Here is a 17,036-nt window from a genome sequence, read left to right as displayed (position 1 = left end):
GCTGATAAAAAAAAAGAGTATAAATAAAAGAAAAAAATTATTATCGACATTTTAAATTAGAAAAAAAGAAAAAAATGGGATATAAAAATATAGTAAATAATACAAACTCTTGTATAAAAGATTTGTTATATTATTATTATTATTATTCAATTACAAACAAGATTTAATATAAGTAAATTGCCTTTTTCATAATATCTTAAAATTTACTAATAATTATTTGTGATTGGTTATCAATATTTTTTCTAAATTATATAGAAATGTGTCTAGCTTATTTTTTAAAATTTATCTTTTTTCTCAAAAAGTACAAAAAGTAAAAATAGATTGAAAACATATCTTAATTTTTTTTTAAAATTCAATAAGTTATATTTTATGAAAAGAAATGTGTGTCTAATTCGGTTTCTTTGACCTTTCTAATGAACCAGAAACCTTTATGATAAGTATTTTGATATGTCAAATATACTCTCACATAAGTCAACGTTAAGATTCTTTATATACTATTTTCTCTTTCAATCCACCAAAATACTTTTTAAAACAAAACCATGACTGAATACTCACCTTCAAAGCGGGCAATACAACTTTGTATACATCAAATATTAATTACATCAATCAACTTTGTTTCAATCCTATTTTTACTTGGAGTAAATTAAAAAACCCTCTTAAATTCTATATTCCTAAACATATTGCCATTAAAAAAAAACTTCCTACGTAGAGTAATCTTTTCTTCACCATTCAAAAAGTGTTACAAGATTCTATTCCCATTATCTTAAACCATCCAATAAATCTCACTCTATTTTATTTTCAACCTAGTCGCCGCCTCGTGCTCCTTCGTGAAAAAGACCTCTGAATGTTGGATGTTAACGTAATCAATTACACACAACACATGGCAAAATTTGTGTCCCCACATTTTTGTATTTATGTTTTCTAGTTATAGCACTTCATTACAAAACATAAGCCAAGTCCAAGAAGAATCGAACTTTTACACTTCCTCGTGAAAGCTAAGAATAAAGTAAACACAATATAGCTAGGTTTTATGCATACATTTATATTTAAGACTAAGACATAAACCTCACCAAAAAGGGTGCAAAAAAAGGAGTTAGAAAAAGGTACGAAAATATGGAGGAGAAAGAAAAAGGAGGGGAAGAAGTGAAGTACCGTGGTGTGAGAAAGAGGCCATGGGGTAAGTTTGGAGCAGAGATCAGAGATCCAAAAAAACCTACGGGAAGACAGTGGTTAGGAACATTTGACACTGCAGAAGAAGCTGCTAGAGCTTATGATCGTGCAGCCATTGAATTGAGAGGTGGCCTTGCAATCCTTAATTTTCCTCATGCATCAGCAAGTTCTTCAACTACAGCCATTGGAACTTCTTCTTCTTCTTCTTCTTCACAGCAGAAGGAAGTTATTGAGTTCGAGTGTTTGGATGATAAGGTTTTGGAAGACCTTCTTGAATCAGAAGTGAAGAGAAGGAACCCAGATTAACAACACAACCATTTCCTTCTCTCTTAGCTCATTTTTTTATCTGAATTTGTGTTTTAGGGTTGTTTTTCAAAGATCTTCATGCCTCCACCACTTTTAGGGTATTTGGCATTGATTGAACTTTGTATGGTTTTAAAACCTCATGCAAAAAACCTTGTATTGGGAGGGACACCCATATTTTCTTTTTTTCATCTCAACCACTATAATTTTATTCTTAGAGTGGTTATAATTCAGATGTTATTATTCTCAAATTTACTTATGTCAACTTCAGTTGGTATTTGGTTTGGACTAAGTTCTACAAATACTAAATATTTGTTTTTGAATGCTAATTGCTCCTTGGTGGTGAAGCATGAACTATCCCCTTCGAGAACTTCTTTAACACGTTGCAATTATTTTTTTTTCTATCATTTCTTTTAGCAAGCTTTTAATTCTATCAAATGGAGTTAATTGAAGTTATTTTCTCTTAAAGCTATCTTCAAATTGGAGTTTTTGGCTGATGATGAAACGAGATGAATTTAACCTGATCAAAGCAGTTGGGAATGTTGAGGTTGGTGACTTCTTTACACTGTTTTTTTTATTTTTCGTAGTTTTTTTATAAAAAAATAAATAAATATTGAAATATTTGAAGGATGTCTAATTCGTATATAAGTAAATCTGATAATAAAATATCTATTTAATATACGTAATACATTCCATCTTTAACCAGGATGTTTTCTTAATAGGATCCAACAATCCAAATCCAATACAATGCAAATAATTCTCGTACAAACAAAAGATCTAAAACTTGAAAATTTATTAATTTTTTTTGGGTGTACAAGGTCATACGAAATTGGAACCTATAATACCCATTTATCCACTTCTTCACATTGAACAAATCTTTGAGGATTCTGTTATATGCTTTTTTGGCCAACTTGACTACATAGTTCATTTTAGAAAAATACGTGAAAAAATCACCATGTGTGTATGCTTTTATTAGGCTATTTCTAATGAGAAAGTTTTTTCTCTTTTTGACAAGGTATACCCAACCTTGTAATAGAGGTTTCAGATGTATGTATAGAATAAGATAGGAAGATTCCTTTTTTTCAGTATTTTTTTATTATCTATACAAAATATTTGATTATCTCCAACCCTTAATTGTCCCCTTGACCTTTTCTAACTCTTCACTTAAGTTTACATACATTCTTATTCTTATGCAAGAGCTACAATAGGAATATAATAGCAAAATAAAAAATAAAAATGAAACACCCAACACAAATCAAACAAAAAAATTTGGTACATATTTTTTTATCAAATAAATAATTAAATATATACGATGCACTTTGATGATAATCTAACTTTATACACATCAAAAAGATAATGACACCTCTTTACAAGTAAAAACCTAAAGTACAAATTTACCACCAACTATATACATCAGCAGCCAAAACTACCACTCTGGCACATGATCTACTCTCTCTCATTTTACAATTTAAACTTGTCATCATCTCTGATTTTGTAGAAAGTGTGTAGCCATGTTAATGGGAAGAAAAGAAAGAAAGATCTTATTATGTTATGACGGTACGTTTTACAATATTATTAGAACATCTCGATATTTTGGTTTGATCTTAAGTTTAAGATTTTCCTCTTATAAAAAATTTCATTTAAATATACTATGGATTAAGAATTTGAAATTTAAGATATAGATTCTTGTCAAGTTTCATATATATTTTTTATTAGCAAAGAATATAATAAATAAGTAAAGAGATACTTCTGATATCCCAACCCGTATTGAATAATGTTTAAATCTGTCATTGATTATTTTTTTTCTTATTCTGAGTGGTGCATAGATCTCTGTATGTTTTCGATTAAGTGACTTTGAACTTTGTGGTCGTTGTTCTTGTAGGAAGGGTTTTAGTTTATTCTTTTACGTGAGTTGTTTGCTTTTCTGTAATACAATATGGTATAACCAAGCTAGAAGGAGGATTGATGGGTCTTGTAATGTTGTCCTTTATAAGGTCAAACTACCTCTGAAATGATTTATATTTATTTTTTACTTGCTATAAAAAGAAAAATTAATAAGAGACCCTTACCTCTATATAGACTTAATCTTTTTAAACATTCCTCCCATACAAAAGTGCTAGAACTAACCAACTAGAGCCTTTACATCAGCCGCAAAACCAAAAGAAAGCTGCATAAATGGCTACATAAAAGGCACCAGCAAAACAGACCATAAAAACAAAAGAGCGCTTCAAAAAATCCGCACAAGCTCTAACCTGATAGCTTATTATAAAAGAAAATAAATAATATGATAAGTAAACATTAAAGATAAAGCTTAATGATAAAACTTAATGAAAGGAAGTTTTTTTATAACTTACCCTTGTGACTTTTAAATATGTGTTGGACTTTTATATAACAAACACTATCAAATCAAATGTACAATTACCAAACACTTTGTTATATTCAAGAAAAAAACACTAATTCCATTAATAAGTTTTACTTAGTCTTGGTAGGATGCTTTAAGGAAGATGTTTTTCCTAAATTCATATATTGATTGTTAACGGTATGGAGGAGCGGGGAAGAAATTTTGAAGTTGGTTTTGAGTGGGTAGTCGGTAATGGAAATAAAATTTTATTTTGGCATGATGAGTGGGTGAGATTTGAAGCTTTGAATAGTAGGTTTTGTGAGGTTGTTTTCTTTAAGTATTAGCAAATATGTTTTTTTTATTCTTTTGTCTTTCCACTCTTGAAATTGGGTTCTAGTTTGAAGAACATGTTTGTTTAATTGGGAGAAGACTCAAGAACTTAAGCTTTTACAAGTGCTTCGAGGCTCACGTCTTGTCTTGGGTAAAGAAGAGTGTCGGGTGTACAAGGACGACGTGTCCTCGGGATACTTGGTCAACTCGGTCTACAATATTTTAATGAATTCTTGTGACCGAGAGAGTTTGTCCCTATTCAAACTTTTTTGGAAGCTCAAAGATTTTGTCTTCTGCTCACTGTACAACTTGGAGGGTTATGGGTAATACAATCGCATTTAAGGCCAATCTGGTAAGGCGAGGGGTAACAATTGATTGTATCTCTTGTTGTATGTGTCGGGAAGAAGAGGAGACAACAAGACATTTGTTTTTTTTACAGTAAAATTGTTTAGCTAGTTTGGAATCAATGTTATGTTTGGATTGTGGTGGCGTCGATAGATCATTTTGATTATGGTTCACATTTGTTACACTTTAATTTGTGCAGTGTTTCAGGTTATGTTAACGTCGCTTGGGGAAGTGTTTGGATTGTAGTCATTGGAGAAATTTAGAGGCATAAAAATAATCACATCTTTAAAAGAAGAGTGATTGATTAGATAGACACTAGGAGGTTTTTTTGGTTGATATGTAGATGAAAAGGTACTTTGTGAACACCATTTTCCTGTATAAGGGTTGGACCACGCCTAAAGTGGTCCCATTTAATTTCATTGCTTTTTGCTGATAAAAAGAAAATAATCTTTGACTCAATCAAATTTTGCTTGGACTTCTAATTTTGCTTCAGTTTGTTTTTCCTTCTCTAATTGGTGCCTTAACCCATTGACTTGTTTGCTTATGATCAAAAGTCTTTGATAGCTTGTTAGTTTGAGTAGTCTGGTTTGTTGATGTTGTTCTTTTAGGTGCCTTAGTTTTGCGTTGATAGGTTATAGCTTGGTTGGAGAGTCTCTCTTTGAGTGAAATTATTCGTACGTATATAAGTTGGATCACCCTTAAATGGTTCATATTTATTTATTTTTAAATAAATTATGACTTAAGAAATTCAAAGTCATTAACAGTAATTAAATAATTTGATAGGTAAAATACACAACAAAGCTGACTATTAATTGTTAAAGAAAAGATACTCATCTATATTTTATGAGATTTCTATTTATTTTTTTTATGACAATTGTAGAATTGATATAGATCTAATATAGATAAAAAGTTTAAAATTTTCATGTCGGTTAAATATTGTTAATAATTGAAACTTACTATATTAGTTGTACTTAAATTGTCATGAAATATATTAATATAAAATTATTATTAATATTATTATTATTATTGATATTATTAATTATTAATATTGATATTATTAATTATTATTATTAACATTATTAATTATTTTAATATTTTAAAATTATTTAATTAATATTTTTTATTTTAATATAGACTAATATATAATAATTATTATTATTATCTTCATTATTATTACATCAAATTATTAAATTAATATTTTTATTCTAATATATACTACTATAAATATTATTAATAATACAATCACCATAAATTATTATTATTAATAAGAAAATTATTAATATTATTTTTATAAATATTATCATAATTATTTTTAATAATAATAATAATTATTATCATTATTATTGTTATTACTATATCAAATTATTAAATTAATATTTTCATTTTAATATATTAATATGAAATAAAATTATTAGTATTATTATTATCAAAAGTTATTATTAATATTATGTTTATTATCATAATTATTTTTTTTATTATTATTAGTATCATAATAATAATTATTATTATCATCGTTATTATTATTAATATTATTACAAATTATTAAATTTCTATTTCAATTTTAATATACGTTAATATAAAAAGATTATTAGTATTTTTATTATCATAAATCATTATTAATGATAAAAAATATTAATAATATAATTATAATTATTGTCATAATTATTTTTAATATTATTTATATTTCCATAACTATTACTATTATTATTATGTGAAATTATTAAATTATTATTTACATTTTATTATGTATGCATATAAAATAAATTATTAGTATTATAATTACAAATTTTTTTATTAAAATTAACAAAATTATTATGATTAGTATCATAATTTTTTTTCATTATCAATATTATTATTATTTAGCTTTTATTATTATTATTATTATTATTATTATAATTTTAATAATAATAGTTATTATTACCTTAATTAATGTTATTATTATATTATGAGTACGATTATACTAATATAAAATAAGATTATTTGTATTACTATTACCATAGATTATTATTAATAAAAAGAAAATTATTAATATTATTAATATAATTATTATCATAACTATTTTTAACAATAATATTATTGTTATTGTTATTATTATTATCATTATTAATACATCAAATTATTAAATTAATATTTTTATTTTAACATATATTAATATATAATAAAGTTATTAGTATTATTAATATTATTATTTTTATTATTTTTATCATTTAAAAATTTGTGTAATAGAGTTGGAACATTCATAAAGTTTATTTTTATTAAATTTATTTTTTGCTGATTAAATAAAAAAATTATTATAAATCTTTTAATTAGTATTTCCATTTTAATTTATATTAATATAAACATTATTAGTATTGTATTATCATAAATTGTTATTATGAATAAAAAGTATTATTATTTTTATTATAATTATTATCATAATTATTTTTGATTTTATTACTTAGACCATAACAGTTATTATTATTTTTATTATTATGTGAAATAATTAAATTAATATTTTCATTTTATTATGTATCAATATAAAAAATATTACCAGTATTATAATTATCGATAAACTTATGAAATTTAAAAAACTATTATAATTGTGATTATTATTATTATTACTTTAATTAGTATTATTATTATTTTAATTATATTATTATTATCTTAATTAACATTATTATTAAATTATTAGTATGGATAATTATGGATGAATATTACCAAATTATCAATGAATATTACCTACAAATACAAATATGGACACTAAATTATCGATACATTTTTATTTATGTTCAATTATCAATAGATATTACTATTGTCTATAGGATAAAATTTATTAGTAAAATCAAATTATTGACGGACAAGTGTCAATTTGTAATTTTCTGACAGTAAATCCAAAATTTCCTGTAGTGAAAGAGTTATAAGATAATCATTGATTTAGATTAGGGTTTAGGATAAATCATTTAGAGTTTATATTCTAGTGGACTCTAAAAATGTGTATTTTAATTTTTATTTAGGCTTTTGTGTAGGCAACAACATGTGAAGTATGATTTTTTTTGGGTAAAACTTTTTATTTATACCTTTCCTATATATGTATTGGAGCATCACAACCTCATATTCATATAATATTAATTATTTTTTATTGTCTTAGAAAAATATACATGTAAAAAAGGCGGAGTGGTAGAGTAATTGTGAATATACTTAATTTGAGGATCACAACATGATTTTTTTTATCAGTAATAAAAAAATAAATAAATGGGAACCACTTTAGAGGTAGTCCAACCTTTATACCAAAAGAGCTAGTGCCTTACCAATCTCTAACCAAGGAACACCTTCCAACTTAAATAAGGAACAACCAAACCAACTCAAGAAAGCATTAAACAACCAACCTCATACAATCCACTGGGTTCAAAACCCAGTTGGGGTACGTAAAAGAATTACAACAAGACTTTGCAAAAATCCAAGACCAAACATTTACCTAGACCAGTGCAAATACCTCGAGTGCATCTACCACGCCCCTGTCGAAGGTCACCGAGTTCCTATGTCTCCAAATTCCACTCATAACACCAACCCAAATCGCCCCCCAAACGTCATTAACCACATCAGAAGCAGAACACAACCTGAATTGTTGGAAGTTGACCAAAGGGTCCTTGTGAATAACAAACGACACTCCAAGCTACTCAAAACAAAGACACCACACCCGCCAGGTAAACTCGCAGACGGAAAACGGATGACTGGACGACTCTTCCACCTTCCCACACAAACCACACACTAGATTCTCTACCACCACCCCTCGCCTTTCCAAATTTACCCTAGCAGCAATCTTATTCTCCATCACCCTCAAAGCAGTGACCAAAGCGGAAGGCAAAGCTTTGCACCTCCACAACTTACTGTAAACTGGAGAAACCTCCCCAACTCTATCCTTCCTAACCTGAAAATAGGCTGAGTTAACCGTAAAAGTATGAAACCCCCTGCCTTCCAAATCCAGCAATCTGCCTTCCCCGATTCCAACTTCGCCCCTTGTAGTAACTGAAAGAACTACTCCACCAGAGGTTTCTCCCATTCAAAAAAAGGGTTTACGCCATTCAAAGTGTCACACCCAAACACCATCAATCAAATTATCTAGTTCAGCCACCTTTGCACCTTTTGTCACACTAAGAGAGAAAATTCTCGGGAAAACACTCTTCAACGCTCCACAACTCAACCAATTGTCCTCTCAAAAAAGGATAGCCCTCCCCTCACCAACTTCCCACTCAAACCCATCTTCAAAACTTCTTCCCCAACCCTTTGAAGCCCACACCTCCTTCAAATCGTTCCACCAAAGAGAGCTCCTACCAACTTTACCTTCCTCTCTCAAGCTTCTCCACCCACCATACTTAGAAACGAGGATCTCTTTCCACAGACCACCCTTATCCGTACCCAACCTCCAGATCCACTTACCTAATAGAGCCAAATAAAACAACCTTAGGTCAATAATACCTAGACCCTCATTGTCACGAGGCTCACACCTTTTTCCAAGAGGCCCAAGCGATCTTCCTACCATCTGAACCCCATCCCCAAAGGAAATTCCTTTGTATTCGAACTAACTTCTCTGCCACCATAAAAGGTAACTTAAACAATGACATAAAAAATAACGGGATTGAGGAGAGAACTGATTTTAACAAGCAAATCCTCCCAGCCAACGACAGACACCTGCCTCTCCATCTTAACAATTTACCCTGAACTCTCTCTATCACCTTGCTCCAAAACACACCCCGTTTGTGACACCCTCCTATTGGCAACCCTAAATAAACAAAAGGAGTTACCATCACTTTACAATTTAGAATAGCCGCAAAACTCTGAAGCAAGCTCTGATCCAACCCCAACCCACCGATAGTACTCTTCACAAAATTGACCTTAAGCCCAGAAACAAGCTCAAAGCAGAGTAAGATCGCCTTCATATTGAAGACACTTTTTATATTAGCTTTACAAAAGAATAAAGTGTCGTCAGTGTATTGTAACATATTTACCTTCACTTTATCCCTTCCAACCTCCAGACTGTCAATCAAACTCTTCTCTTCTGCCATCCTAGAAATCCCAGCCAACCCTTCCGCAACTATCATAAAAAGAAACGGTGTTAACGGATCACCTTGACGAAGTCCCTTCCCAGGAGTAAATTCCCTAGTTGGACTACCGTTCACAAGCACCGAGACTGAAGCAGATTCTAAACACCCCTTAATCCAACGAATCCATTGAGCGCAAAAGCCCAACCTCTCTAGCATATAATAGAGAAAATCCCAACTTACCGAGTCATATGCCTTCTCATAGTCAACTTTAAAGAAAACACAACTCTTCCTTTTCCTTTTATGTTTTTCCAAAACCTCATTCGCCACTAACACACTGTCTAACAAACCCCTACCTTCCTGGAAAGCCGACTGTCTAATATCAATGACTTTACTAATCACCTTTTTCAAGTGTAGAGACAACGCTTTAGAGATGATCTTATATAGGCACCCGACCAACGAAATAGGTATAAATTCGCCAAGTTGCTAAGGGTTTTCTACTTTTGGAACAAGACATAGGAATGATGCATTTGAACCTCTAGGCCAATGACTCTTAGATGCGAAATCCTTCACTGCTGACACCACATCCGACTTAATGATTTCCCAGCAATGCTTTAAGAACCCAAAATTAAAACCATCAGGGCCAAGACTCTTAGAACTATCACAATTCCATACCGCATCCCTAATTTCTTTTTCAGAAAAATCGGCAATCAATAACTCATTATCTTCTTTCGAAATAGAATTGAACCTAACGTTGTCCAACCTAACTTGACATCCTTCTTTTCTAGCAAACCTTTCTTTGAAGAAAACTCTGACCTTGTCCTTAATCACCTCCTTATCCTCACACCACCGGCCGTCAACAAACATCTCATGTAACTCATTCCTCGCCCTTCTCCATGATGATACAAAATATTATTTTGTTATGAAATGTATGTTTAGGTTTTTGAATTAGTTTCTGTCCTAATAATAATAATATTATTATTAGTAACAGTAATTTTATTGATAATTATTATAATTTTTAATAAGACGGTTGATAATAATAATAAAAATTATAATAATAACAGTAATGATCCTTATGCAGAGACAGTATGTAGGATAGTGATTTTGTCTGATAGTTGTATTCCGAATAGTGTTTGTGGGATTGTTTTATGTTGTCACATGCCAAAAAAATATGTAAGCATGACTCACGGCTTATACCAGCTGCAGACCAAAGGGAGGTCTCCATCACTCAAAAGCAAGAACAGGACAACTACAACACCCAGGGAACCAATTCTCTGTTACCACATATCTTTCATACCTTACCTTAATATGTCTTCAACAATTTTTTTTATAACACTAATACGAATATTTTAGGAATAAGAATATTTTAAGAATGATTCAATCTTTATAAACAAAAACATAAACATCCTATTAGCAACAAGCAAGAAAGTTGAATTGAAAATGAAAAATAAGTAAGAAATAATTGTGTTTAGATTGAGGAGGGGATTTGTGAAGAGGAGAGATAGTGGATTTGTGAGAATTAGAGAGAATGTGTGAAAATATGTGTGGTTATTTGGATTGAGTGATGATTGAATGAATTGGTAAGGATGATTTATTGTAAATTTACAAATTTATCCTTGTTATTAAAAAATATTTAAATAATAAATTATGATTTTTTTTGTGTAGATTTGAATTAATTAAAATTTTCTAATATATAATATTCATAATTACTTATGTTTTAATAAAAATTAAAAAATATAATAAAAAATATTTTTTTTTAAATTGAAATAAAATTATTAAATATATTAAAATTTATCAAAATAATATTTATTACTATATTCATTTATTATTTTATATACTATATATATTTTGCTAATATTTTTATTTTATTATTTTTATTATTTATAATTGTACGTTGTTATTAATAGTATAATTAAATATTTTTTATATTATAAATAAATTTATGTAATATTTAATTTTGTATATTGTAATAAAATACATGTACAAGATATTTCAATAAAATACAAAAAATTCTACCTAAACTCGCACAAATATCTTTATTTTGTAAAGAATGAAAATCAGTCTCCACTCTCTCTCCATTCACTCTCAAAACTATGAAAACAAATAAAAAAAAACATCTTCTCCCTCCTTTCTTACACTTGGAAATAGAGACACATAAATCTTTTATTGAAACAAAGAAAATATTTCAAAATACTCTATCTTTAAAACTAATTTTATTAACCACTCCAATTCAAATATTTGGCTAACATATTGCTACGATTGGTTTTTATGCAACTATAACCTCTGAACCACAATAGGACTGAAAATAGAACATAGGGCTGCTTTTACCTGTTTCTGCCATGCTACCACACTACGGGATATACAACAAACTAATGATTTCTAACCACATTATTGTTAATAAAAAACATATCATTTCTATTTTAAAACATTTCGACTTTCTTTTTGTTCCAGAAGATAATCAAATTGAATGATGTGAAATTCAGGTCAAAGTATCTACACCAGTTCCATTTGAATAATATTAATGTCAAATCACATATTAACGCAGCAAGTCTAATATGATGTACACCATGCTTATTAAAAAATTGCTCTACACCAATTTTGAATTACTTTGATTCAGCTATTCTCAACTGCACTCAATTACTTAATCTAATAATTAATACACGGACAACAAAATAAAAAAATTCTATTATTTCATTAGATATATTTTTTCATATACTAATTCTATTTATATCTTTTAGAAAAACAAGAAATATAAAATAAAATGGACTTACGTAAGGTAATACGGGGGGCCATAGTCTACTATATTTCCCATTTATTCAGTACTATATTGGATGTCAGATTCTTATTAAAGTTCTGTTTCTTTTAACTTTATTCTCTTTATTCAAATTCGTTCCTCATGTAACATAAAAAATGTTATCTTCTCTTTGCTATTCAAACCTTTTAGGATCTGCCAACGTGGTAGGACTCTATTGTTATACTATAATTAAAATATTGCATAATAATTTCAAACAATAAAATATTTTTTATAAAAAATAATAAATAAATATAGATCATTTTAGAGTGATGAAATTCTTATACAACGTGTTGAAATCCCACATCGACTAGAGATTAAAGTCTTTCATTATATATAAGTAGTGCAAACCTCAATCTTATGAGCCGATTTTATGAAGTTGAGTTAGACTTAAAGTCTATTTCTTAACACAATGATAAAAAAAAATAAAAAAAATTTTTAACCTCAATTTAAATCAATCTCCTAACCAAAAAATTTCGATTAACCTAAAACTCAATAATATCATCCATTATTCAGAACATTATATCAAAATCTAAACAATAAAATATATCATCACTGTAATTGTTTCGACCCAGTCGCCACCTTACAGAGCACCTAAAAGGAAAAGAGCCTTGACTGTATTACAACCTACAGTGACGAGCTTTGGACATCATCTGACCAAATATTTGCATTTGGAACCTGTCCAAATATACTCATTCCAGTGACACTTCCTTCCAAAATATGATAAGCCAAGTCAAAAGAAGAGTCCAACTTTTACACTTCTTCAAGAAGGCTAAGAATCAAGTCAATAAGAAGGAACCAAAACTAAGAGTTGGAACCCTACTCAACTGCATCATACAGAGGCTGCTTATATATAAAGACTTGAAACAAGAACACAAATACTGAAGAAAGACCAAAGTTGTTTAAGCATAGAAGGGGCAACGTATGGAGAAAGAGAGATAAGAGGGATCTTTTAAGTTTTGTATTTGTTGGAGATTAGATTTTGATGTGTTAGTATAGTACTGTTATAAAGAGTGAGTTCTTGTGTTCTATATATTTATTTATTATTTTTTGCTAAAAAAATGGAGAAAGAGAGATCATCAGGAGATGAAGAAGTGAAGTATCGTGGTGTGAGAAAGAGACCATGGGGTAAGTTTGGAGCAGAGATTAGAGATCCAACAAAACCTACGGGAAGACAATGGTTGGGGACATTTGACACTGCAGAAGAAGCAGCTAGAGCTTATGATCGTGCAGCCATTGGTTTGAGGGGTGCTCTTGCGATCCTTAATTTTCCCGATGAGTATTATTCTCATCTTCCTTTTGTGTTCTCAAATTCTTCTACTAAGGACAATGGAAGTTCTTTTGCTATGAAGGAAGTTATTGAGTTCGAGTATTTGGATAACAAGGTGTTGGAGGATCTTCTTGAGATAGAAGAGAAGAGAAGGAATAGTGGAGATTAGGAGCTTGACTGCATTTTGTTTAGTTCCTCTTCTTTTTTCTCTCCTTGTATTGATATCTGAACTAAACCTGTGTTATAGTGTTCAGATTGATTTCCAAAAATCTTCCCCATCCCCCGTTTAACATTGATTCAATTGAAAAAATGTTGCAGTTAATGCAACAAAATCTTGAAATAATAGCGGTTTAATGTTTATATATATGGAAAAATTGTTGGTCCAATGTGGTTAATGAAGTAGGATTTGGATGGTAGATACCTGAAATCTCACAGTTCAATGTGGTGAGGGTACATACGTTGATTCAGATATTTACAAATCATGCAACTCTATTTCAGTAAGCATTTGCTCTACATGGTGTTTCTAATTTCTCTAAGCTTTTTTATTTTAACTTGAGTTTCGTGATTAGTTTGGGATTAGTTCTGTTGTTACCATAATGTTTCTTGATTATTGCTCTGCTAGGTGGTGAAATATTGTATGTTCTTACACGTTATTGGTCTACTGCATTATACTGAGATTCAATATTATATCATCCTCTTGAACTGTCAATCAAATCTCTTGGTAACTCTTATTACATTTCTCAATTTTAGTTATGATTTGAGGATTTCTTTATGCTTTCTCAGACACTGAAAATATTTTCTTTTAAATTGATCTAGATTTTTGGCAGATGATGATGTTGCGATGCTGTAACCTGAGAAAAAGGTTGGCAATCTTAAGGTTGATGGCTTCTTAATTACGTTGCGTTTGCTCTCTTGTTCTTTGTTATATATTCGCCTTTGTAATATCTCATAATAGGTTACAGTTTATTTAATTTCCTTTGTGTTAATCAAACATAGGTCTAGGGGTGTTATGAATTGGATTTTTCAAAATCCAAAATCTAGATTTAATTCAAATCTAATAGAATAGATTGGATCTAAATTCATATCTATTTTAACTGGATGAAATTGATTTAGATTTTATTAATTCAATTTAAATTTAAATTTAGATTAAATCTATTTTGTCAATTAGAGTAAATTTGATGTACGATTGACTTAAGTGTGTATTGGTTAGACACATGTCCAACTTAATTTGGTCAACCTTGGACCAGTTCGTCTTGATCTCACTGAGTCTTACTCCACCTAAACCCAGTTGAACTCAACTCAATCTTGGTCCGACCTAACCTAATCTTGATCGAATTCGATTCGATCTAGGCCCAACACAAAGTGCAGGTGTTTGTGGCTAGTAGGAGTTGAAATGGGCCCTATGCTACTAATTGTAGGGCTTGGAAAGTGACAAAATGGATGTCACCTTCACATAGCTCTGTTGTAAAACTGTTGTTGCAGCTGTTGCACAAATCTGAATTTGGTTTTGTATCTTAGCTGGATAAGAGGTGTGTAGAATCATGTATATTTGGTTATGATGAAAGGAAGATAGTTTATCTAATTAGGGAGATATACTTTTATCTTCTATGTTGTTATTATGGGTATAACATTACTTTTGGTAGCCATGTTATCCTTGGAGGAGGCAGGTGCTTGATCTTTTTTTAGAGATGATAGTGTTTCTTGCATTGTATTTTGTGTGTATAGGGTTGGATTACCCCTTAAATACTCCAAATAATTCATTTATTCTTAGCCGATAAAAAAAACATATAGAATGTGAAGAAGAAATCATGCAGTAGAAGGAACTTCTAGGAGTGGTGTTTTGGATGCCACAACTTGAGCATGTAAAGAGATCCTTAGCAAAGAAAGTAGTTAAGGTTTCTACCTTTTAGCAGAACCAACATCAACGACAATCAACAATTGTTCTTGGTTATTTACCTTCGGCATGTTGGGTGGCTGCATTTAGTTTGGAGTAGCTCTTGGTGATGCAAACTTTGTGTTGTCATCGGTGCTACACCAACTAATCTGGTAAATTGTGGAACTGAAATGAACAATAGGTGTATCTTTTGTTATGGTAGTAGTCTTAGTCTCAAAACTATGTCCTTTGTTGAATGTTTTCTTGGTTGTCTTTTTGTATCTATATCCCTATGTGAACATTAGTGTAAGTTGTTTTTGTATACGAATTGGAAGGTCTTTTAAATGCTCAAAGTTATTTAATTTATTTATTGTCGATAGAAAAGCATGTACAATGATAATACTAAGTGTACATGTGATTAAGATATCTCTCTATTCTATTTAGTATCTCTTCACTTTTGTAATTCACAATTAATCATTATACTTGTAATCAATTGTAATTAGTGAAATTCTTCAATGTAATACTTGTAATCAGTGCAATCATTGGAACTTGCTTGCAAAACAAAAATTAAGTATAATTCAATTTTGGAATGAAAATGTATAAGAAAACTTTATTTTTGTTCATTGTTCTTCGTTGCATGAGTTAACTACCACTACAAGAAAATCATGAAATAGAAACTAATTTTAGAGACAAAAAATAATTAGTTGTTATATTAACTAAATTAGAGACCATTTTAGAGACTAAATCATTTTTTGGTTTCTAAATTAGTTTATGTTATTGTTAAATGGTTTCTAAATTGGTATCTAATTAGCAACTAAGGTTTTTGCTACCAAAATTAGAATCAAAATAATTGGTAGTTAAAATCTTGGTAGCTAATTAGATATCAATTTAGAAACTATTTCACAATAATAAAAACTAATTTATAAACCATTTTTTTTAGTTTCTAAAATGATATCTACTTTAGTTACTATTGCAACTAATTATTTTAGTCTCTAAAAATTGATTTTTATTTTATGATTTTCTTATAGTGTACTCTTGGTCATCATCTAATGCTTTGTGAAAATTATTAAGAAATTAAGTTCAAAACTATGAGATGACATCATCTTGAAAAAAAGTTTTATTCAAAACCTTGTTTCTTAATTTTAAATTTTCTTAAATACGTTGATGACTAGTCGACTACATTCCACTATCGAATGTGAGAATAAATTTCTAATCATTCCATACATTATAACAAATCTTATTTGTAGACAATGAAACTAGAAGAATTAAGACATGTTTATACATGGTAAAGGACTCAAACACTACAAAGATAAGAAAAATCAGATTTTTTATTCAGATTAGTGATCCATATCCACCATTTCCCTTTTGTTATGCTAAAATTTTATCTGCATGACAAATAACCATGACAAATAACGTTCTTAAACACAACTTTATTTTGTGAGAACAAAATATTTCCTTTTACTTAAATTGGGACCAGATAAAAATTAACACATTTGAGACTACAATCCAGATGAAGCGTAAATTCCAATTGTAAGACATATGTGAGAACAAAGAGCACCATCCCATAACTTGCGTTAGTGCTTTTGTTCATTGAT

The 17,036-nt window shown here is 29.5% G+C and overlaps 2 protein-coding genes across 2 annotated transcripts; both read left to right on the top strand.

Annotated features, from left to right (window-relative positions):
* Positions 1-1,098: 1,098 nt before the first annotated feature.
* Positions 1,099-1,476, top strand: LOC137821690 (ethylene-responsive transcription factor ERF098-like). Its single transcript, XM_068626399.1, has one exon. The coding sequence runs from the start codon at positions 1,114-1,116 to the stop codon at positions 1,474-1,476; it is 363 nt and encodes a 120-aa protein (XP_068482500.1). The 5' UTR covers positions 1,099-1,113.
* An 11,728-nt stretch (positions 1,477-13,204) lies between these two features.
* LOC137821609 (ethylene-responsive transcription factor ERF098-like) lies at positions 13,205-13,906 on the top strand. The gene has a single exon (XM_068626289.1). The coding sequence runs from the start codon at positions 13,360-13,362 to the stop codon at positions 13,735-13,737; it is 378 nt and encodes a 125-aa protein (XP_068482390.1). The 5' UTR covers positions 13,205-13,359; the 3' UTR covers positions 13,738-13,906.
* Positions 13,907-17,036: the final 3,130 nt, after the last annotated feature.

This window comes from Phaseolus vulgaris, chromosome 9, assembly GCF_000499845.2.
Source record: "Phaseolus vulgaris cultivar G19833 chromosome 9, P. vulgaris v2.0, whole genome shotgun sequence".
Classification (NCBI taxonomy): Eukaryota; Viridiplantae; Streptophyta; class Magnoliopsida; order Fabales; family Fabaceae; genus Phaseolus; species Phaseolus vulgaris.
This window is presented reverse-complemented; position numbering and strand designations above follow the sequence as displayed.

What these genes read in the sequence shown, in the direction of transcription:
- LOC137821690 (XM_068626399.1), top strand. Translation starts at nt 1,114, where the DNA reads ATGGAGGAGAAAGAAAAAGGAGGGGAAGAAGTGAAGTACCGTGGTGTG.
- LOC137821609 (XM_068626289.1), top strand. Translation starts at nt 13,360, where the DNA reads ATGGAGAAAGAGAGATCATCAGGAGATGAAGAAGTGAAGTATCGTGGT.